The sequence below is a fragment of the Pleurodeles waltl genome, chromosome 1_2 (assembly GCF_031143425.1).
Source record: "Pleurodeles waltl isolate 20211129_DDA chromosome 1_2, aPleWal1.hap1.20221129, whole genome shotgun sequence".
Classification (NCBI taxonomy): Eukaryota; Metazoa; Chordata; class Amphibia; order Caudata; family Salamandridae; genus Pleurodeles; species Pleurodeles waltl.
In genome coordinates, this window is record NC_090437.1 from 19,498,551 (window position 1) to 19,523,254 (window position 24,704).

Here is a 24,704-nt window from a genome sequence, read left to right on the forward strand (position 1 = left end):
TATAGTCTTTCCAGGATAGTTGACCTGAAGAAAGAGGATTAAAGCCAAATCAGTAAGTCCCAGTTGTCTAATTCAGAATGTGTTTCACTCGAGCATTCACTCTTTAGGTTCACAGGCCAAAGGACATTGATTCCATTTAAGAGAAGGGTAGAAATAAAATACACCACTGCTTTCATGATGAGACAGACAGCTAAGAAAAGAAAGCTTGACAAGAGGATATCCAATGACTATGAAGAAGCAGGCCTGCAGTGCACCATACCCAGCAGCAGTGAGGGGAATATTTCTGGAGCAGTTTTAGGTTACAGCACAGGACCCATACCCATACACTTTTCCTCCTCCAACTTGAGAAACTCTGTTCAACAGCCTAGGTCAGCATTGTTGAAATGGAGAGAAAAGGCGGGAAATGCCTTAGAGAGGGGAACCTTGCCAAAGCAACCTTTTTGTGCCATTGAGGCTGGTGGGCTCCTAGGCTCTTGACCGACATGCTAGCAGGTGGCCATTTTTCCCTGATCTGTTTGTTGGCTACATTTTCTGCACATCAAGCAGGGACTTAAATACAGACCTGGCTTGGATTTTGAATTGCACAAAGAGCTCAATGAACATCACATGTACATTGGTCAAAGTGGGGTAAAATAAAAATAATTCTTTTATTTCAAAAACTGATGTAATAATGACAGTAAGTATGCCTACTATTAATTTACCTTTGATATCATTATTGATAATGTTCCATGCCTATCACCGAGTATGTTTCTTAAACATGTACCATATCACAAGAGAATAATTTGATTATCATTATTTAACTTTAAACATTTGTTTATATTTCCATTTTCTAAGATGCTTTTGAAGCAGAAAATGTATGCTTTACTATCATCTCCTCCTTTCTAAGGAACAAAGCAAAAGGGACTTCCATTCCCATCAGAGTTATTGCACAATTCAGAACAATTCAGAAATGCTGGTCCTTTAGTGAGGGGCACTCTATTTTTTGGGTGGCTCTTAATTTGGCATGTGCACTATTTTACTACTTAATCTAACAACACTGTGGAAGTTCTCTTAAAATGGCACTCTGACCCATTGGTATTATTGATAGATTATTAGAACAACATTTTTGGTTTCACTGTTTCTCCATAGTTGGTCCAGCTGCCTGCAGAAAGTATCGAGTGGTTTGCTAAATTGTGATAATCAGACATTTTATTTCTGAGCTGCATAAAAGTTTGGATCTTTTGTCGGTAGAGATAGAAAGTGAAGGCAAGTGCAATGTCTATGAATTTCACCAAACAATTATCTGGATAGATAAGAAGGTACAATTTGTTATAGATATCCTGCTTATCCAAGGGTTTCACAGCTGGTCAACCCCTGCACTCTCCAGTAATAAATAAAAACGTGTGCTTACTGTTGTGGCATTGTGTCGACCCTCCCGGTGGGGAATTTCCTTGAAATAAGTTTTCAAAGGTTTTCTTGTTGATAAATGGCAGGTCATTGAAGATGATTATCTCAGGCCCTGTTGGACCAATTGTCTTAATCTTTGACTCGTTTTTCTTCTGGGGGCCTGGCCTAGTCACCAGGAGCATTGTTGTTTGGACTCCTGGACACTAAAGTGGGAGCTGGTTTTTCTTCTCTACCTGGCTCCCCATGCCACTCTCCTACTCACAACCCTAATGCCCCAGTACCTTCTGGCCATCTTGAAGGACACTGTGAGTGGGGTGGGGGTCCAGGTTCTTTTCCTCCAACTGGTCCTCAGCAGGCACACGGGGCCTGTGTCACTGGTCATGAAAAAAAACAACCTAGTCCTGGGGGTCAGCTTGAGTCAAAGTTAATCCCCCCAGGGCGTCAAGTGACTTCTCCATCCAGCTTGGCTTTCTTTCTGCTGTTGTTGCCCCCCAGATAAAAGGTCTTCTCATCTGTCTCTCCCTTTTACCTGAGTTTTGTAAGTAGTGGTGGAACGTTTTAGGGGCCAGGTACCACTGGCAGCCCTTCGATGCCACATCATCCATTCACTCTGTTCCAACGCTACTGCACAGCATTCTGGGACAATCCAAAATGGCAAACTCAAGTTTTCCCTGGTAAGAGCTCCTCTAAGGGCTCAGCTCAGCCACTCATTGACACAGCTGCCTGACCCCTCCTAACCAAAACTTCAAAGCTGAGCCCCTCCTGTGTTGAATGCTTTGTTCTGATGGGTGCGGTTGTGGTGTGACAAGCTAATTATCAGATGCAGATGTCCTCCTCTCCCCTTCAGTGTTGATTGCTTGTTTTGTGTAAGGAGACCTTTGTTCCCTTTGGTGGGTAGCGGAGTCATTAACTTAGCTCAGTAGTGGGAACAAAGGCCAGTAATCTGATTATGAGCAGAGCCAGAGAAATATGATAGTTCCTTAATTTGAGGAAATATCTCCTTGGCACATGGTTACCCCCTAACTTTTTGCCTTTGCTGCTGCAAAGTTATGATTTGAAAGTGTGCTGGGACCCCGCTAACCAGGCCCCAGCACCAGTGTTCTTTCCCTAAACTGTACCTTTGTCTCCACAATTGGCACAACCCTGGCACTCAGGTAAGTCCCTTGTAACTGGTATCCCTGGTACCAAGGGTGCTGATGCCAGGGAAGGTCTCTAAGGGCTGCAGCATGTCTTATGCCACCCTGGGGACCCCTCACTCAGCACATGCATACTGCCTCACAGCTTGTGTGTGCTGGTGGGGAGAAAATGACTAAGTCGACAAGGCACTCCCCTCAGAGTGCCATGCCAACCTCACACTGCCTGTGGCATAGGTAAATCACCCCTCTAGCATGCCTTACTGCCCTAAGGCAGGGTGCACTATACCACAGGTGAGGGCATATGTGCATGAGAACTATGCTCCTCCAGTGTCTAAGCAAAACCTTAGACATTGTAAGTGCAGGGTAGCCATAAGAGTATATGGTCTGGGAGTTTGTCAAACACGAACTCCACAGGTCCATAATGGCTACACTGAAAACTGGGAAGTTTGGTATCAAACTTCTCAGTACAATAAATGCACACTGATGCCAGTGTGCAATTTTTTGTAACATACACCCAGAGGGCATCTTAGAGATGCCCCCTGAATACCTACCTGACTTCTAGTGTAGGCTGACCAGTTCCTGCCAGCCTGCCACACACCAGACATGTTGCTGGCCACATGGGGAGAGTGCCTTTGTCACTCTGTGGCAAGGAACAAAGCCTGTACTGGGTGGAGGTGCTTCTCACCTCCCCCTGCAGGAACTGTAACACCTGGGGGTGAGCCTCAAAGGCTCACCCCTTTGTTACAGCGCTCCAGGGTATCCCAGCTAGTGGAGATGCCCACCCCTCTGGCCACTGCCCCCACTTTTGGCAGCAAGGCTGGAGGAGATAATGAGGAAAACAAGGAGGAGTCACCCACCAGTCAGGACAGCCCCTAAGGTGTCCTGAGCTGAGGTGACCCATGCCTTTAGAAATCCTCCATCTTAGTTTTGGAGGATTCCCCCAATATGATTAGGGATTTTCCCCCCTCCCCATAGTGAGGAGGCACAAAGAGGGTGTAGCCACCCTCAAGGTCAGTAGCCATTGGCTACTGCCCTCCCAGACCTAAACACACCCCTAAATTCAGTATTTAGGGGCTCCCCAGATCCAAGGAAATCAGATTCCTGCAACCTGAAGAAAAAAGAAGGACTGGTGACCTACAAGCCTGCAGAGCAGGAGGAAGACGACAATTGATTTGGCCCCAGCCCTACCGGCCTGTCTCCAACTTCGAAAACCTGCTCCAGCAACGCATCCGACAGGGACCAGCGACCTCTGAAGCCTCAGAGGACTGCCCTGGACTACAGGACCAAGAAACTCCAGAGAACAGCGGCCCTGTTCAAAACCAGCTACTTCTTTCCAACAAAGAAGCAACTTCCAAGGACTTCACGTTTCACGTCGGAAGCGTGAGACTCTACACTATGCACCCAACGCCCCCGGCTCGACCTGCAGAAAAGCTACACCTCAGGGAGGACTCCCCGGCGACTGCGAGCCCGTGAGTAACCAGAGACGACCCCCCTGTGCCCCCACAGCGATGCCTGCAGAGAGAATCTAGAGAATCTCCCTGACCGCGACTGCCTGCAACAAGGGACCCGACGCCTGGAACCAACACTGCACCCGCAGCCCCGAGGACCTGAAGGAACTGAACTTCGACACAGGAGTGACCCCCAGGCAACCCTCTGCCTTGCCCAGGTGGTGGCTGTCCTGAGAAGCCCCTGTGCCTGCCTGCACCACTAGAGTGACCCCCCCAGGTCCCTCCATTGAAACCTATACAAAACCCGACACCTGCTTTGCACACTGCACCCGACCACCCCTGTGCCGCTGAGGGTGTGTTTTGTGTGCCTGCTTGTGTCCCCACCAGTTCTACAAAACCCCCCTGGTCTGCCCCCGAGGACGCAGGTACTTACCTGCTGGCAGACAGGCGCCTATGGAGAACAGGAGTGCTCTGGTTCCAATTTGTTTTGGGCACCTCTTTGACCTCTTCACCTGACCGGCCCTGAGCTGCTGGTGTGGTAACTTCGGGGTTGCCTTGAACCCCCCAATGGTGGGCTGCCTATGCCCCAGGACTGAGACTTGTAAGTGTTTTACTTACCTCGTAATCTAACCTTTACTTACCTCCCCCAGGAACTGTTGATTTTTGCACTGTGTCCACTTTGAAAATAGCTTATTGCCATTTTTACAAAGACTGTACATGATATTGTTCTCATTCAAAGTTCCTAAAGTATCTAAGTGAAGTACCTTACATTTAAAGTATTAATTGTAAATCTTGAACCTGTGGTTCTTAAAATAAACTAAGAAAATATATTTTTCAATATAAAAACCTATTGTCCTGGAGTAAGTCTTTGAGTGTGTGTTCCTCATGTGTTGCCTGTGTGTGTACAACAAATGCTTAACACTACCCTCTGATAAACCTGCTGCTCGACCACACTACCACAAAATAGAGCATTAGAATTATCTACTTTTGCCACTATCTTGGACTCTGTGCACACTATTTCTCACTTTGAAATAGTATATACAGAGCCTACTGCCTACACTTAAGTCCAATAATATGTGGATGTTTGTAATTGGGTACTACACATTCAAGTCTGGTGTTACCACAGGTGGGTACTACGCTGGACTTTTTAGGTCTAAGTAGAGCAAAACTGTACTTTATGGTAGATTTGGCCATATTATGAAGGTGAAAGCATATATTTTCCAATAAGCAATACAGACCTACACTCTGAACGGCCAGTCATATTTTAATACAGAAAGAGCAGATGATGAACGGAATGCTAAACAATGTCAAACAGTCACCCCCAAAAAGAACAGATGATGGACGCCATGCAGAACAAATCAAACATTCATCCCCATTCACTGATCTGGGTTTAATCCATCATTTTTTCTGCTTACCATGCCTCCCTCAGTTTGGACCCAGCCATTTTGCAAATCAGTCTTGACCCTGATGGATTAAACCCAGATCTGTGACTGGGGTGAATGTTTAATTTACTCCGCATTCCGTCCATCATCTGTTGTTTAAGCATTCACCCCCAGTCAGAGATCTGGGCATAAATCCATCATTTTCTTGCTCACCATGCCACCCCAGTTTGGACCCAGCCATAAGCAAATCAGTCTCGACCCTGCTCCCCCATGGGAACAGACTACCCTGAATTGGCAGGCAAGTGCCTCCCTAGACCAGAAACAAGCATCCTGCACCCAGTATCGGGGTATTACCCCTCATCAGCCTGGCTAGCTTGAATCCACTGGTACAGTGAGCCCCAAGACCCATGTTTGGGCATACCCGGCACACTTAGGGCGACAAATGCAAAAAAAACAGATAATGGACGGAATGCTGAACAAAGACAAACATTCACCCTCAGTCAGTGATCTTGTCCTAATTCCCTTGTTTTTTAGCCTACCATGTCACCCCAGTTTGGACCCAGCCATATGCAAATAATTCTCAACACTGCTCACTGTGGGAACAGTCCAGACTGATCTGCCTTAACAGGTCCTTCCTGGACCGGAAACGAGCATGCTGGGACAAGTTTCGGTGTATTACCCCTAATCAACTAGGCAAACTTGAATCCAGTGGCACAGTGAGCCCAGGAGCTACGTCTGGGCATACCAGGCTCACTTAAGGCGTCAATTGCAAAAAGAACAGATGTTGGACGGAATGCTGAACAATGTCATACAATCACCACCAGTCACAGGGCCTAAATCCATAGTTTGTTTTCCACCATGCCACCCCAGTTTGGATCCATCCATAAGCAAATTAGTGTTGACCCTGCTCCCATGGGAACAGTTCTCCCTGGACCACAAATAAGTATCCAGGGACAGGTTCCGGGGTAACACCCCTCATCAGTTAGGCTAGCATGAATCCAGTAGCACAGTGAGTCTGGGGCCCAAGTCTGTGCATACCCAGCACAATTAAAGTGACAAAATGCAAAAAGAACAGATGATGGATGGAATGCTGACCAATGTCAAACATTCACTCCCAGGTAGAGATCTGGGTCTTAATCCATCATTTTTTTGCCCACATTTCCACCCTAGTTTGGACCCAGCCGTATACAAATCAGTCTCGACCTTGCTTCCCATGGGAACAGTCCAGCCCAAATTGCCAGGCCAGGCCCTCCCTAGACCGGACACAAGCATTCTGGGACCCGTTCGGGGTATCACCTCATCTGCTGAGCTAACTTGATTCCAGTGGCACAGTGAACTCGGGACCCACGTTGTATTCAGTATTCTGTTAATCATCTCTTCTTTTTGCATGTTTTAAGACCCTACTCAAGTCAGTACCAATATTTGTAGAGTCCATTCTTTGCCAGGCTACCTGTGTATAACCAGTTGGCTCACATGACAGCCCACACTCGCATGTGCACACTTGTTCATATGTAACGAGCTCAGTTCCTTTTGCCCTAACTGTACAGAAAATGGGCCTATCTTAAAAAACAGATGTTGGGTGTTAACACACTCAGACCAATTGCTTTGAATCTACCATGAGTGATACTTGGTTAATGATGCTCACTATCAGTAAAAGGTTAATAAAATACAAATAGTCAACTGCAAAAAAATCCTGGTGGACTAAATGGACGGAACCCATTTTCTACAATACTTAGGATCCAAATGTTGAAAACTGCTTGATTGTTAGGGTCCTACGAGAGATGATTGTGTTCATAATGCCCTCCATAGTTTCACCTACCCTTACTAATAGAAATCACCAGGAAGGTCAAGTGTTTGGGTAGAAGAGTTCTTAAACAACCTTAAAATATATCTAGTAGCATGAGGTAGACCTAGTAGAACTAACTGCTGTGGTGGCTGGCCTGTTTTTTGTTTTATATTCCAAGGTTTGTAAAAGAAGGCTAGGGATCATGATGTAATTACAGTTGTTTGTAAACTAAACAAGTGTATTATAAAATCCCCTACTGTTAATGGACGGGAGAAGAGCAAGACCAATGCATGTGCTAAAAACCTGAAAAGTGGTTAGTTCAAGAGTGTTGGTATGATGTGAAGGCAGTGTGCTTTTTTACTGCTTAAGAAAATTTTGAACATTTTTATCTCGGAGAGAGAATCATGAAGCTGTGTAGATGGCTTTTAAAGTAATCATCCCAGAAGAGAAATTGGTCAGAGAACGTTTTGAAGTTTTGTTTCTAGCAGTATGACTCACAATACTGATGGTTGCCCTGTGAAATTACATCTACTATTGTAAGGATACACATATCTGTGAATGAGATGTCTACTGTAATTAAGGATAGTTCCTCTACTGACAGTTTTAACCAGGATGTGGTGCCTCTAGATATCGATCTATAGATATAGATCTCTGTAAGGCAGATATTGAGTTCCAGGCCCTATAATTCACAAGTGTTCTAAATATCTTTTAACAAGCCCTGGCATCTTACGATTATAGACCCCATCTTCATAACAAACACAAGTCCTGACACCCCCATACACACACTTGATATAGGCCAATTTACCTGCTTGATCCTTCGTTAAAATTGCAGGGTAGAGTGCTGTTATGTAAACTGAGTTCCTGGGCTAAAGCAAATAAAATAATGCTATTTCTGATGTTCAGTTCAATGTGGGCATACATCAACAGTGCCTGAATCTGATTGTAGTAGCTATCAAATATATCAAGCTAAAAGAGGGGCCACATATATTTACATTTATGTACCTGTCCTCCGCCTTTCATAGGGCGAACAGGGCTCAACTCTGGGGCTCATGCCCTCCATGTGAGTATTCACAGAACAGAAACACCCTAAAAATCAAATTGACAACTTCAACGTGCTTCTTTCTGTTGACTGTAGAGTCCATCAGTTGGGTTTTAGGGCCCCTTTGTAATTAAACCATACATAAATGGACTAACTAAATATATGTGTATTTGCCATTGTATATACATACAAACATATAATTATGCTTTGTAATTGTTGTGCAACCATGGGCAAATGTGTAAACTGTATTTTAATTGCTTTCTGTCAGAATTTGTTCCAGTACAAAAGGTGACGAGGAGATGATTCCCCTGAATCTGCGTCTTTTAACCTGGTTAGATGACGGCACCTTCTTGGCCATTTCATGTGATCGCTCATCTTCCCACTCAGTCATTCAACATCTGACGGTGTCTCCCACGGCTAAAGAATGTGAAGAGGGTCAAGTTAATGTTAGGTAGTATGAGTGCATTTTGAAATTTACCATTTATATTGAGATTAATCCACTGGCACTGCAATACTCTCCTAAAAATGATCATGTCCATTCACATCACCATTCATAACACCTTTATTTCCATATGAAACTTGAAGGTACTAAGGAGCATATAAAGTTACTTCCCTAGATCATATGTTAATCAAGTTTAAATGTACTGCTTTGACATAACAAGGTGACAATAGTTGTATATGTGTTTGCTAGTGAGTGGGTGAAATTATTTTCGATGATGAATTTTACATCTCAGAATAGTTCTAATTGATTTTTGTACCTGAACAGAACATGTGTTGCTGTTTGTGGGATAAGTGCTTGTCTCTTAGATTGGTCTGTGCTGCATGCTTTTTACCTGAGGGCTGCTGTTTCGATAATTGGTCTGAGGGTGCTGTTATGAAAGTACATCGCTACTTTATGTTTCCTTATTTTTCATTCAGGAGGAATGGAGTTGTGCTATTTTATTGATGTTTTGCTTCTCTAACGACCGAGCTGAAAAACTCATGCACTGACAAAAATCTCTGGAATGCACTTCGTAGTCCAAAGAAGACATTTATTATTTCACTACGCAAGCTTCCTAAAAGGAGATTAGCATGCTGAAAGCACATGTTTAAAAATGGTCACAGCAATGAAATGAAAACATGTACAAATGATTCACCACTGCAATATACACAGCAAATATATGTATGTAAATTATAATGCAAAGCAAATAATGAATTAAAAAAATACATCACCATGAGGCAAGGGCACACTGCTTCATCTCCCTCCTATTCAGCATTAGATCGCCAGATCCCAGAATCGATCGAGGAGAGAGCAATCAGTTATCCTCACAGGAAGGATGACACACTCCAGCATCCTGGATATGTCGGAGATCTGCAAATATTCTCTGTCCCCAGTCCATCTGGGCTTGGCCTCTTATACATTGAACAAACAAGAGAGGAAAATTCTAGAACATCCCTCTCACTGCAGAAGTTTATTTATTAAAAAAATGCTAATTGCATTAGGCCAGCTTTGAAAATAACACGGCTGGACTTGGCCACAATCTCAAGGTGCCAATTTGAAACAAGACCGTTTTCTGCCGTCTGAGTACATTCTCATCAGCCTAAGTGATCCTGGTGGTCTGTAGGCAAGGGTGCCCCTGATGGTACTTTTTGCATCTGTGTGGAGTTGGAAGTTGAGGTGTTCCACTAATGATGTCGGGTCGTCCGTGAATGTCATGCAGCGGATGGTGTCACTATAGGCGATGGCAGTTCAAGCTCCGTGCTTGTTGGTTTGGTCCCGGTGTGTGTTATATCTTGTACCCTTCAGGGATGGAGGTGGCAATGTCTTCGTGCGGAGGAAGGGTTGAACCAGGTTTCTATGAGGAAGATGATGTACGGGGTGACGGAGATGATCATGTGTCAGACCTCAGTGGCATGTTTAAATAGTTAACTTACGTTTAGTATGATGCACTGGAGTTGTGCCCTGACGGTCTCAGTCGATGTTTTGGGGGCGTTGGTTGCTTCGGTGCTGAAGGTGTGGCGACAGTGTTGGCAGGAGGACAGTCTTCTGGTGGTGTGCGGGGATGAGCGGTAGCAGTGGCTCTTGTTGTGTCTGGGGTCCAGGGGTCAGAGGCCATGTATCTTTGTGGAGTGAAAGAGCTAGGAGTCCTGGAGCTGGACATGGTCCAGGTGCAGACTGGCTTGCCTTTGGTGTGCATTCTGCTCACCAGCGGCGCAGCTGCACTGTGGCCTCCATTAAGTAGGTCCTGGGAGGAGGAGAGAGGCTCTTGGAGGTGGTGGGTGGGGCTAGGCAGGTGTCAGGAAAATGGGTGGCAGGTGGGAACAGGATAAAAAGTAGTGAACAGAGAAAGAAAGAAGGCAAAAGCAGGAGAGTACTCAAAAAAATTGGGGCAAAGGGGGGAGAAAGCAGTGAAAACGAGGCAGAAAGCAGTCAGAAAAACAAAGGGAATGGAGGGAGAACAATGAAAATGAGGAAGAAAGCAGGAGAAAAGATTCAGAACAGGGTGAAAGGAGGGAGAAAACAATGAAACGAGGCAGAAAACAGGAGAAAGACCTCAGAAAGAAAAAACAGGAAAGGCGTTCGAAAGCAGTGAAAACAAGGCAGGAGAAAGTACTCAGAAAAACAGAGGGAATTGAGGAAAAAAGCAGTGAAAATAGGGCAGAAAACAGGAGAAAGCACTGAGAAAAACATCCGGAGAGGAGGAGAAGTTAGTGAGAACAAGGCAGCAAACAGGAGGGAGCGATGCAGGAGTAGAGCTGGTCAGGGACCTGCCACCTCAGTGGGTGTGTGAGTGGGTCTATGAGTCTCTGAATGGGTCTGTGAGTGGGTGCATGATTCTCTGAGTCTGAGTGCGTGCATGAGCCTCTGAGTGGGTCTATGAGTATGTGCATGAGTACCTGTGTGAGTCTCTGAGTGGTTGCGTGAGTGTCTGAGTGGGTCTTTAAGTGACTTTCATCCTACAGACAGGGTATCTCCATCCTGAACCCTAATTCCACCTTACAAATTATTTATTTGCCCTCATTTGAGCCCCCAAAGACCATTTTCCAATATAAAAAAATGGCAGCCGCAACTTCAGTTCAGGTTGCAGCCATCTGTGCGCCCTGTGGCTCGAGGGATCGCGAATTCCCAGCGAGTGGATTCATGAAGGGTTTGCACCTCCAGATATAGAAATATAAATTTTTCTTTTAATATTGCAGAAACGACTGAACAGATTTACACAAAAAAAAAAAGCAAAAAAGCACTCTTTCTGGACTAAGAGCTGGCTTGCTGCCAAATTTGGTGTAATTCCATCAAGCGGTTTGGTCTGTAGTCGTGTCTAAAATCTCTGTAGGAATTAAAATGAGAAATGGACATTTATTTTTGGTGGGCCGCCCCCCTCAAGGAGTCAATGATGGCCCTGGGGACACCCCTGGGATACAGCTGTTTTCTTGTGCTTGGTGGGAAACAGATGAAAACACTGCTTCCAAAAGCAGAGAGCTGCTATTTAAAGCAGCTCCCTGCTTGCGTGAGCAGTGCTGGCTCCCCCAAGACGCTGGAAGCCGGCTAGGACTGCGTGGTATTCTCTCTCTCTCTCTCTCTCGCTCTCTCTCTCTTTCTTTCTTCCCATAATGGGATTGACGAGAGAGAGATTGCCATTGCAATGGTCTCTCCATGCAGTGACTTCAAGGAGTAAGACAAGCAGAGAGCCGGCTTAAGTGCTGGTGGCACCCAGTGCGACAGTCATTTTTGGCTCCCCATTACCATCTGCTCGGAATCCCTCACTACCACCAGCCAAAAATGCCCCTCATCTCTTCATAGTCCATCTCTCGTATACTTTTCATTTGTTTCAAAGCACTAGTAAAGGCTGGCTTTATTAGTAGGAATGTATATCAATCCAACAACTCTTTCTAGCAACATTGGGAATAAATGATGAAAGACTGGGGAAAAAAACATAACGTTGTAATCTATTTTATACAGTTTGTATGCAGTTCTTTGATGACAGTTTGTAACAGTCACTTTTCTATTTTAGGGTATTATGAACTGCGGTAACAAAAGTATCCCTGTGACCAAAGCAGTAATTCATTCAGCTCTCCACATAACATAAAGATCTGTGATCTGCACAATAGGTTTTCTTTGCATTAGGCATAGTAACCCTTTGCGCTACTTGATAGAGAGTCCAAACTGCCACTGAACAAAGCTCTGATCTCATACTTTCTCTAGCTGGAACATTAATCACATGAGTTACCTTGACATTTGTATTGCTGCTTGTAAGGTGGACTCACAAGGAACTCAAAGCAAATGCTTTAAAATAGTTATCACTTACCAAGAGCCCCCCAAGGTCAACTCCCCTCCCCCAAGTCCGCGCCAGTGCGGCTGCACCGGTCGCACTTTCCTAAAGTCGACCCTGAAGACTGGCAAGAAGTTTGGTACAAATGTTATAGTTCTGTTTGGATGCAGAGTGGAACAGAGTCACTTCTGGGCTAATGGTCAATGTTTTGTGCTGTCACTCAGTAGGCTAAAGGTTCAAATCCTAGTACGGCTTTGCAGTGTGTTTATTTACTAGTGTTGTGACTGGTAAACCTTCCTAGTGATGGAACATTCATGTTTCTTTCCAATTACTTGCATGGGTTAACTGTCAGAGGGATTTCTGGTAGCACCACAGTAACGAGTCACCTACGGTCTAAAGGTTAAGGTCACAGACCCTTACACTGAAAGTTGAGGGTTCTTCTGCAACTGTGTCTATGGTCATTTTCTTTCTTTGGTTTCTTTTAAACTTCAAAAGTGTAAGGTTCCTGCTGAAAAGTGATCTAAATCTTTTTAATTGTCAAATATATTGTTCTTTTCAATTTCTCCAAAAATGTCTTATTCTAAATATATCATTCATCAAAGCCTAAAAAACTCTCTATTTCTCTCCCTCTCACTTTCTCTCTCACTCTCTCAATTTCTTTCTGACAGTCTCTTTCTCCCACTCACACACCCACTTGGGCCCTTACGCATTCACTCACCGACCCACTCAGACCCTTGTGCACCCACTCACAGCCCCACTCACATCCTCACACACCCACTTGTAGGAAAGTACCCTCTTTTTGGTATGGTTACCCCCACTTTTTGCCTGCTGTCAGTATGCTTTGACTATTTTCACTGGGATCTTGCTAACCAGGACCCCAGTGATTGTGCTCTCTCCCTCTACATTTGGTTGCCTAGGACTTTGGACACACCACAATTTGTATACTGGTGCCCCCATATAAGTCCCTAGTATATGGTACTTAGGTGCTCAGGGCATTGGGGCACCATGGGCTGCAGCATGTATTATGCCACCCATGGGAGCCATGCAAGCTATGTCTGCAGGCGTGTCATTGCAGCCTGCGTGAAAAGGTGCATGCAACCTTTCACTGCTGATCTCTGCACCTGGTCACAACAAGTCACCCCTATGGAATGCCCTCCTAGCTCAGAAGGTAGGTAGGTGCAGGTGGCTGTGTGTGAGTGCACCCCTGTATTACCCATACCAGCCTTCCAGGGTTTGCGGGCAGCCCATGCTGCTGCAGCCCCTCAGACAGGTTTCTCCCCTCCTGCTGCTTGACAAGTTCAAGCAGGAGAAGGCAGAAAAAAGATATCCTGTGGGAGAGGGGGGCAGCAACCTCTTCCTTGGGAATAGGTGTTACAAGGCTGGGGAGGGATAGCCTCCCAGCACCATCGGCTTGCTTTGAAGGGCACATTTGTTGCCCTCCTTGCATAATCTGGTTTGCACCAGTCCAGGGACCCCAGGTCCCTGCTCTGGTGGGAAAGCATACAAAGGAAAGGGGAGTGGCCACTCCCCTGCCCATCACCACCCCAGGGGTGGTTCCCGGAGATTCTCCAAGTGGCCACTTGATTCTGCCATCTTGGTAACAAGATGTGCAGCGGCCCCTGGGAACATCTTGTTCAGGACAGGTGACTGACGTCAGTTCCCCCCCCTCTGATAGGTGATCACCCTGCAGAGTGACAAAGCCCCATGCATGGGCTAATTAGGGACTCCCTTGCGGGTGGGTCCCCAGATTCAGTGTGCAAGACTCCATTAGGACTTCCCTGCATCAACCTCTTCTTCTCCTGGCCACCGGAACGGCTGCTGGACTTCACAGGAACATAACACGCCTGGAACTCCCGAGGCGGCTTTGCCTTGCCACATTGTTTCTTCGGCTCCTTCCAGTAATTGCAACATTTCCATGGCTGTGCATCCCCTGGGGTCTGCAAGACTTCAGCTGCACCAAAGAAACAAGAAGGTATCTCCCTTGGAGTCACTCCCCTGCATCCACAGGCACCTAAGGCAACGACGACTGGCTGCTAAGATCTTCTGCCATCCGGCTCCAGAAAGCATCTCCAACACAGGTGGTGGTTCTTTTGGTCCTCTCTACCTGCTATCCACGTTGGGAGACGGTGAGCCCTTGCCTTTCCTTGCAGGACAGTACCCCTGTGCACCGCGACTCTTGCAGCAACCAAGGGTTGTTTACTCCTGCTCCAAGGGATCTTTACGCTCGAAGTAGCTCCGGCCTCCAGCACTTCATCCTTGCAAGGACAGTCTCTCCTCTGCTGCTCCAGCAACGTGGGACTCCTCTTCAGGTGTGCTGACTAGGCCTGACTGCAACTTACTCTGCCTGCTCCCTGTGGGTTGTCTGTGGGGGCTGACACTTCTTCTGCTGGCTCTCCCGACTGCTGAGGGTCATCCTAGACTTCCTCCCAAGGATTAAGTCACCTGGACCTTGCTAGTCCTCTTCCTCTCTGCAAATCCTCTTCTGCCCAGATTTGCATTTGCCAAAGCTTTTTGGTGGTTCTTCTAACCACTGACCATCTGCGACCCAGCTACTGATGTGAGTCATCATCTGCACAACTCCAATGACTTCTCTGCAGCTCCTGGGCTCCACAGCTGATCTTCATCTTCCCTCATCGACCTGGATCTTCATCCACAGAAGGGTGAATAGTGGCACCTGTCCCGCCTGGACACTTGTGCGTGGACTGGACTCTGTCCCCTTCTTTTGCATGTTCTCTTCTTCCGGAATTCACCGTTGGGTTCCACTGGACTGGCCTGGTCTTGCAATCTTTGTTCTCCAACTCTGCTTGTTAGTCTTTGGGAAGACCAGATAACTTACCTCTGCTCTCCTGGTCGCTGGGGATCATCTAGGTACTCACCTCTTGGGGCCCAAGGGACTCTTAAGTCCCTTCTCACCATTCCACATCCTTGGTTGGGGTCCTAACTTCGTATTACACTATTTTAGTATATGGTTTTGCACTCCCATAGGACCTTAGTTATTTTCTGCTATTATTTGCCAATGCTTGTTTCTGTATGCTCATTCCTAATATTTACTGCATATATATGTGTGTGTGTGTGTGTGTGTGTATATATATATATATATATATATATATATATATATATATATATATATATATATATATATATATATATATATATATATATATATATATATATATATATATATATAGAGTGGACTTACCTCCAGTTGGGGGACTGCCTCTAAATGATCTAGTTCAGTGCTACTGTAATAGAAATTCCTTTATTTTTGTAACACTGTGGTTCCTTTCTTGTGTGATAAGTTGCTGTGTGACTGCTGTGGTATTGCAAGTGCTTTGCACTCCTCCTAATTAATTCTTGGCTGCTCACCACAGCTGCCACTAGAGAGCCCTGGCTTTCTAGACACTGTCTTACTAACTAATAGGGTTGCCTGGATGTAGTATAGGGTGCAAACACCATAGATGTCCACCACATACCAGGCCAGCTTCCTACACCCATGGCGACTTGATTCTAGCTTTGAAAAACAATCCTAGGATTCCAGCAAAAGTGAGCAACTGTAGGTCAGTCTATAAAGAAGTTATCAGGACAATGAAAAATGAACTCAGAAGTGAGGCCCGGGAGAAGCTGGCTCATGCTGCTGTGGCAAAAGATGCATCCCAGTTTTGGAAGGTGGTTAATACTCCTTTTTTGTTCCCAACTCCAGTGATGGGACAGAGGTTTTAATTCCAGAACATCTGTGGATAGACCACTTCACAAAGATGATATATGAGTGTAATGGGGATAAATCCTCTAGATACTTGATTGAAAGACCCGGCCTTGGAGATAGTGATGAGCTAGTTAATAGCATTCAAGATGTAATATCAGCTATTAACAGGTCCACCCCCAGTAAACCGCCTGGACCTGATGGGGTACCTGTCGATCTTTTTAAGGGTAACTTGGAACTGCGGGCTCCTGTTCCTGTGAATGTCTTTATAAGTGCTGTTTGCACCACTCCATCTGCACCCTGGTCAAGGGCAGCCATTGTCCCAATATTAAAAAAAGGTGGCCTTAACGACCCTTACTGTTATCACCCTATATTGCTGTCCAAATGGGTTCAGATGTTGGTTGGGTACATCTGACGAATGGTTGAGCCACCACCTGTTAGTGTAGAAGTTTGTAAGTGCCAGTTATGGATGTCTCTACCTGGCGTTTATGGACCTTAGCACAGCATTTGACAATGTATTAGGCGTAAACTATTGGAGATGCTAATCAAGCGAGGAGCTGACCCTAAAATAGTTCTCCTCTTGGCTCAACTGCAAAATGATGTTGAAGCCAGGGTCTGATATGGGCTTAATGGGAAGTGTACTCCTTATATTAAGATTAGGAAGGGGGTCAGGCAGGGGTGTGTTATGGCTTCCTTTCTTTTTAGTTTTTATATTAATGATTTGTAGGAGTTTTTAGTGAAGGCTGAGGCGGACCCTACAAAGATAGGGACTTGACATCAACCCGCTCTTCTCTATGCTGATGATTGTGTCCTCATGGCACAAACAGGTAGGGGCCTCTAAAAACTGACAGATAATTTCCTTGATTTTATCTCTGCCCAGAGGCCTTTCCCCAAATAAGGCGAAATCCTAGGCTATGGTTTGCAGACACTCAAAAAGTAGCATCGCCCCTTTTCACATTGGAGATACTCACCTCAAATGTGTTCCACATTTTCCTATCTGGGGGTGCCTTTTGACAGTAGTAGCAAGTGGGTACATTTTAAATCTGTTAGGATCATGCAGTATGAGCAGGAGGTGGTATCCTTACAAAGGTTTGTATCTAGATTAGGATCTGCGCCACTTAATGCTATTAACACCATTTACAAAGCCAGGCCCACTTCTGTTGGGTGTGTGGGGGTATATTGATATGTTCTCGCTACAAGTAAGTAAGAACAAATTTTTCAGAAGGCTGTTGTCACTTACCGGAGGTATACCTGCCACTATAGTGCATGAGGAATTAGGTTTGCCATTTCTGAAGGACACAGGAAAGTTGTCCCCAATAGCTTTGTGGCTCTCAGTGTGGTCTAGGCCCAGAGCTGTTCTAACCCAGTCTTTAATCTAGATTGTTTAAATCTTGATTGGCTACATAGGTGGAAATGGCTCATGTTTGTGAAGGAAACTCTAGGTGTTATCAATAGATCTGAGTTATTTATGAACTGAGTGTTAATAAACAAGCAGCTCAATTCAGTCGTTAAGAGTGAACTAGCTGGATGGCTAAGGGAAGAAAGATGAAATAAAGAATGTGGCAAAGGAATGGCGGTGGCTTATTTACCTCTCTGTACGACCCTAAAAATCGAGCTGTGCCTATTAAGGGTGCCACGGCACCACAGGTTTTATCTAGTTAGCTTTTGGCTAGGTTTAACTTATTTTTTGTGGCTTATCCACTGAATGTGTACACTCCCAAAGAGTTAATACCATGTCTGTATGATTCTCATATGCCTCAGTCACAGCTACATATGGTTCTATTTTGCTGGCTTTATTATGAGCAGAGAATGAGCATATTAATTCCACTCCTTAGAACCCTAAATATTAGGCACTGTAAGGAAGAATTGACTTATCTGCAGTTGTTACAAACAGATCTAGTATGTGCTTCTGTATACCATTTTATTTTGTTTGTTCTGAAAGCTAGAAAAATTGTCGGGAAATTACCTGTCTTTTGGGGGAGATCTGTTGAGTGCACTTGCACTTTTGTGATCTCAGCTGTATCTGAAATCCCAGAATCCTTTTATGTGTTTTAAGGCATGTAGGTGGTCATTATGACATTGGCGGTAATACCGCCAACAGGCTGGCGGTAATTACCGCCAAATTATGACCATGGAGGTGATAACAACCATAGACAGCCAGTGTACCACACCAACCTCCAGGGTGTAAAAACCACTTACCACAGCTGTAGCCATCAACAGCCAGGCGGAAGACAATGTACCCCCCACCATATTATGACATAGCAAACCGCCGTGATTTCCGGAGCGGTACCAACGCAATCAAAAGCCTGTCGGGAACACATTACAGAAAACTAAAGACTCACCAACAGAGACACAGAGAAGATCAAGGCCGCCATGGAACGGGAACTTCAAGTCTTCCCGATGCTCTTCTACGCCATGCTCCACCTGGAACAGCAATGCCGACGAAGACGACAACGGTAAGTACAGCTGTATAACACACAAGGGAGGAAGAGAGGAAAAGGAGAGGAAAACCGGTGCAAGGACTCCAGTTATCCAGAACTGATAGTGTAATTTGATGTAAACAGCCACCATATTGTCCATGTGACAAGATATGCATGAGTCACTGTTCCGAAAGGGCCAATGGCCAGTCCAAAGTACAAAGGGCCACATGGCCACAGGGCACAGTCCAAGGCCCAACTCGTTCCCTGACGTAATCCGTACTACACTGTGCAGGGGCATCATGTTGGGAATGGCCTGGCTCCTCAGGGGGAAAGGGAGTGGGAGGCACCTCAGCTGAAGTGGGAAACTTGCCCCACTGGTTCCCGAGGGGGCTCCTTGCCCATTTCACTTTGCTGGGGAGTGCAAGGTCACAGTCTCTGAGGTGGGGTACTTGCCCACTGGTTCTAGAGGGGACACCTTGCCCATTTGACTTTGCTGGGGAGTGCAAGGTCACAGTCTCTGAGGTGGGGTACTTGCCCACTGGATCTGGAGGGGGCTTCTTGTGCAATAGTCCCTGGGGGTGGCCTACATGCCCTCTGCTGGAGGTGAGGGCTGCTGTGTCCCAGCTGGTGGTGAGGGCTCCTTGCCCACTGCTGGTGGAGGGAAAACCCTGCCAGCCTCTGCTGGAGGTGACGGCTGCTGTGTCCCAGCTAGAGGTGAGGGCTGCTGTGCCCCAGCTGGAGGTAAGGGCTGCTGTGCCCCAGCTGGAGGTGAGGGCTGCTGTGCCCCAGCTGGAGGTGAGGGCTGCTGTGCCCCAGCTGGAGGTGAGGGCTGCTGTGCCCCAGCTGGAGGTGAGGGCTGCTGTGCCCCAGCTGGAGGTGAGGGCTGCTGTGTTGCAGCTGGAGGTGAGGGCTGCTGTGTTGCAGCTGGAGGTGAGGGCTGCTGTGTTGCAGCTGGAGGTGAGGGCTTCTGTGTCCCAGCTGGAGGCAAGGGCACCTTGACCACTGCTCTTGCCTCTCTTAGTTGGTGGAGTGGGAACCTTCCCTTTTCTGAGTGGTGGAGTGGGATCCTTCCCTCTCTTGGGTGGTGGAGTGGAATCCTTTACTTTCTTGCCTCCATGACTAGGAGGTGCCGCCACTGTCCCCGTAGACTGTTTGGCTGAGGTGCTGGGCTGTGTTGTTGTGACCCTGCTCTTACGGGCAGGACAGGGGGGTGGAGGGGGAGGTCAAGTTGGGCAAGGAAAAGCTTCTTGGGGACGGTGGGGCGGGATGAGGGATGGGAGTGGAGGTTGAGAGAGTGGTTGTTGGAGGTGTATTTCTGCTGGACTTGGGTTCAGGTGCATGGACAGTGTGCTGATGTGAGGTGGATGGCTTTTGGGTGCCTGTGTGCCTGCGTTTGTGTCTCTTAGGAGGTGGGGGGCATTCACGGTGGGAGAGGACACTGGGGACGCTTCGATGGATGTTGTGTCTGCAAGTGAGGTGTGTGAGCTGCTTGGTGTGGTGATGGTGGTGGTGGCTGTTGATGCAGTACATGTAGGTGTGAGTGCGGATGTGACGGTGAGGGAGGAGCAGGGGGAGACAGTGGAGGCAGTGGATGTTGTTGTGTCTGCTATTGTCTGTTGTTTGTGTGAGTGCTTGTGGCCTGATGTGTGCTGACTGTGTTTGTCTGTGCCACTCTTGTGTGATGGTTTGTGTGCATGCGTGTCAGTATGTGTGCATGGGATGGGTTGGGGTTGAGGAGATTGGGACTGGGAAGTGGTAGTTGGAGGTGGGACTGTAGGAACAGGGAAAATGGCTGCCATCAGAGAGGAGGCAGGAGGCAGGAGCCTGGAACGATCTCTGGTGGGCCGCCAATACACCATGAATGCCCTCCAGGAATGCATTGCATTGCTCCATCTGGGATGCCAGCCCCTGGGTGGCATTCACAATGGTTGACTGCCCTACAGAGATGATTCTCAGGAGGTCAATAGCCTCCTCATTGAGGGCAGCAGGGCTGACTCGGGCAGGGCCTGAGGTGCCTGGGGCGCAGGAGATGCCCACCCTCCTGGGTGAGGGGGCACGGGCAACTCAGTGAGGGGCTACTGAGAGGGCGGTCCTGGTACGGGGGTGGCGGCTGTACCTGTAGCCCTGGTGGTCCCAGAGGTGTCTGCCACCACCAGGGAGCTTACATCGGAGGTGGTATCAGAGTCAGTGTTGTCACCTCCTGTCTCTGCCGTGGTGTTCCCCTTGGCGTCGGTGGACTCTTCCTCCTGGGTCCTGTGGGATGCAGAACTCTCTGTCACTGGTGCCCCTGTTCCTCCCCCAGACGAAGCTAATGCACACATGGATAGGATGACAGTAGAAAAAAGGGGGGAGAGAAAGGGAGCACTGGGTCAATTGCAGCACCAATACCACAGATGGCATACACATTACCGTCACACACAGGGATCAGGATTGAGCACCATGCATCGTACTGGCATTACATTGGCTAGGTACCACAACAAGATGTGAGGCAGCCCCTTCTAACTGCACCCCTCCGGGGAGTCACTAATCCCTGTCTGACATGGAATGCAACATAGCTAGGTTACCAGTTATAGCAATACAACCATTACCCTTGAGCTGGATCATGCTGCAATCTCTGACCTGGCATTAAGGGGCACCCACTAACTGACACCTACCACTGGGTTTCCATGCCACCTACCAATCATAGTTGAAACGCACACTGGGAGACCATCCCCAGCTGGACTTCTGCGGTCTTCCGGGCCCAGCGTCGCAGGTCCTCCCACCTCTTCCTACAGTGGGTCCACCTCCTGCTGTAGACCCCCAGGATCAGCATGTCCTTAGCGACGGCACGCCATAATCCCTTCTTCTGATGGGTGCTGACCTGCAGAGGAAATACAGACAGGAGGACACCATTACGCATACAATCCAGCCTGTCACACATATGGTCCACAAATCCCCTTGCATCCGCATTGGCACACATTACCCAGCGCCCACCATGTACACCACCACCAGACATACGACACAATGCTTGCACACACATGTCACATGCCTCATGCCCAATGTGTACTCACCTGTTGGTCTGGAGGCCCATACAGCTGCCTTTACTGGGGTAGGACCCCATCCACCAAATGCTCCAACTCCTCCAAAGTGAAGGCAGAGGCCCTTTCCCGGTCACACAGGCCATGGCAGGATCCAGACACAGGTCAATGCAGCACACGCAATGTAGGTGTTATCCTGTGGAAAGTCAGGCGTCAAGTGAAGTTATGGACAGAAAATGGCAGTCAAGTCTGCGACGGTGTACACCGTCGCCACTGCCGGTATCCCCATTGGCCACTGTACTCCATAGAGCCCCATGTTATCCAATGAGGAATTGCACGGCGGGGAAAGACCGCCTTCCGCCATGATGCGCTATGCTGGTGGAGTTACCTCACCTCCACCTGTCCCTCCATGCAGGACAGACGGCTGCCGTTTTATGGTGGTGGACAATATTCAGATAATCGAGAACTGCATCATTTCCATATTTTGCACACACATTGCCATTTTCAATTTCCGATCACGTTACTGCTCTTTGTACACTGAGATGGTGGTTCCATTGTTCAGATTGTGACAGCCTACTCACTCTTGTGTTGCTTAGATACCTACCGCTGGGGAGGAATAGGAGAAGGAGACAAGACAAGCCCCGTGTACAGACCCCTTGTGGACTTGGCTACACTGGAGGAGAGGCACATAATTCTCACCTATAGACTGGACAGGGCCACAATCACAGAGCTGTGTGCTCAATTGGAGCCTGATCTGATGTCAGCCATCCCACTGTGATCCCCCGTCTAGTGCAGGTTCTTTCAATTCTCCAGTCCCTGGCAACTGGTTCATTCCAAGTGACAGTGGGCTTGGCAGCAGGAATGTCACAGCCAATGTTCTCAGTCGTGCTGGCAAGGGTTTTGTCTGCCCTGGTGAAACACATGTGCAGCTACATTGCTTTCCCCTAGGTGGAAGAATTGTGAAGCCTGGATTCTCTGCAATGGGACATATACCCAACATTATTGGGGCGATTGACGGTACACATGTAGCGTTTGCCCCCCTCCCCGCCAGAATGAACAGGTGTTTAAGAATCGGAAGAGGTTCCACTCTCTCAATGTGCAAATGGTGTGCCTGGCTGACCAGTACATCTCCCACCTCACTGCCAAGAATTCTGGGTTGGTGCATGACGCCTTCGTACTGAGGAATAGCAGCATCCCAAATGTGATGGCACAACTACAGAGGCACAGGGTGTGGCTAATTGGTGAGCCTGACTCCCCACCCAATGTATGTCAGTGTATGCCTTCTGATATTAACCCCATACCATTGTGTAAGGCTAATGTTTGTTCCTCAATACTTGTAGGTTACTCTGGCTACCCAAACCTATCGAGGCTCCTGACCCCTGTGAGGAATGCCAGGACAGGGACTGAGAGTTGTTATAATGATGCACTTGGGCGAACCAGGAGAATTATTGAAAGGACCTTCGGCCTCCTGAAGGGCAGCTTCAGATGCATCCATCTAACTAGTGGATCCCTGTGCTACTCACCTAAGAAGGTCTGCCAGATAGTAGTGGCATGCTGCATGTTGCACAACCTGGCCCTCAGACGACATGTGCCTTATCTGCAGGAGGAGGAGACTGGAAATGCCCCAGTGGCAGCAGTGGACCCAGAGGACAGTGAGGATGAGAAGGCAGAGGATGAGGATGAGGATGTGGACAACACAACATCAGTTATACATCAATACTTCCTATGACACACAGGTGAGACAGTGGAACTGACCATTCCTCTGACTGACGTTTTCTGTGTGGCTGTAGCGGATGGCATTCACTTTCTTTGCATCTCTACTTATTGTTACCTGTGGCTTCTCATTTTGCAGATGTTGGTGATATGACAACTGTGTACTGATGTGATGACTACAGACAGATTCAGGTCATTAACTGTATGCTATCACATTGTTCAGATCGTTTGCACATGATGTGACTGTTTCCATTAATGCACATTTTCATCACATAAAACACTATCACTCAGGTTGTGTTCAAGGGTGTTTATTGTAGTGCAAATAATTGACGGAAAAGTGCAATGGAATATGGTGATGGTTGAGAAAAAAGTCCAGAGTATTCTTCCAGTCTGTTTGTAGAACAGGTCCAGTGTCCAAGGGGCCATAGGAAGGGGAGCAAAGTGGACATGGTGATAAGGTGGGACACAAGGGGGACATTCAGGAGAGCCTCATTTCCTGGCGGTGGTCTTGGTCTTGGCAAGTGTCTCTGTCTTCTGTCTGGGTCACAGGGAATGTTTGCGGGGGTGGTTCACCTTCTGCAGGAGGAGGCGTGCTGGTGGCCTGTGGGTCCTGTGGCAGGGCCTCCTACCCACTAGCTGCAGCGGAGGTGGTGGGCTGGTCAATAGACTGGCTAGTGGTAGGGGTCCGCTGGTGTGCTGTTCATTCCCTCATGATATTGGCCATATCTGCCAGCACCCCTGTTATGGAGACCATGGTGGTGTTTAGGGCCTGCAAATCCTCCCTGATCTCCTGATGGTGTACCTCCTGCAGCCGCTTGTTCTCCTGCATGTTGGTAAGGATTTGGCCCATCTTGTCCTGGGATTGTTGGTAAGCCCCCAGGACGTTGGTGAATGCCTCCTGGAGAGTCAATTCCCTGGCCCTGTCCTCCCCCTGGTGCACAGCGTTCCTCCCAGTGTCCCTGTTCCCCTGTGCCTCAATCCCCTGAACGGTGTGCCCACTGCCACTGATCCCAGGCCCCTGATTGGCTTGGGGGTGTGGTGTGGACTGGGGTCCCTGTATAGGTGAGCACACTGCTGATTGACGTGTCCTAGGGACAGAGGTGTGGGGACGTTAAGTGGCTGCTGTGGTGTTGGATCCTGATGGGGGAGACTGTGGTGGACTGGGAGTTGGCTGGGGTGGCCGACTGACCAGTGGTCCCTGATGGGCCAGGTCGTTCATCCAGATCCAGAAGTCCAGAGTCACTTATCATTGGGGACATCTTCTGATGGGGGACTGGTTAGTCGTGGCACCTCGCCGCCGAGATTGGCTCGGGCACATATGGGGATGTAAGTGATGTATTATACTTCATGTCTGTGACATTCCTTGCTTCCTCTCTTGTTGCTGTTGCCCTGCCCCCTTTGTGTATGGTGATGTATTGTGTGATTGTTAG

General features: G+C 47.5%; 1 protein-coding gene across 1 annotated transcript in view; it reads left to right on the forward strand.

Annotated features, from left to right (window-relative positions):
• ELP1 (elongator acetyltransferase complex subunit 1) overlaps window positions 1–24,704 on the forward strand; it is an 886,544-nt gene that overhangs the window by 136,702 nt on the left and 725,138 nt on the right. Inside the window, exon 14 of the mRNA XM_069235684.1 lies at window positions 8,446–8,628. Coding sequence (XP_069091785.1) covers window positions 8,446–8,628 — 183 coding nt within the window. The remainder of the gene's footprint in view (window positions 1–8,445; window positions 8,629–24,704) is intronic.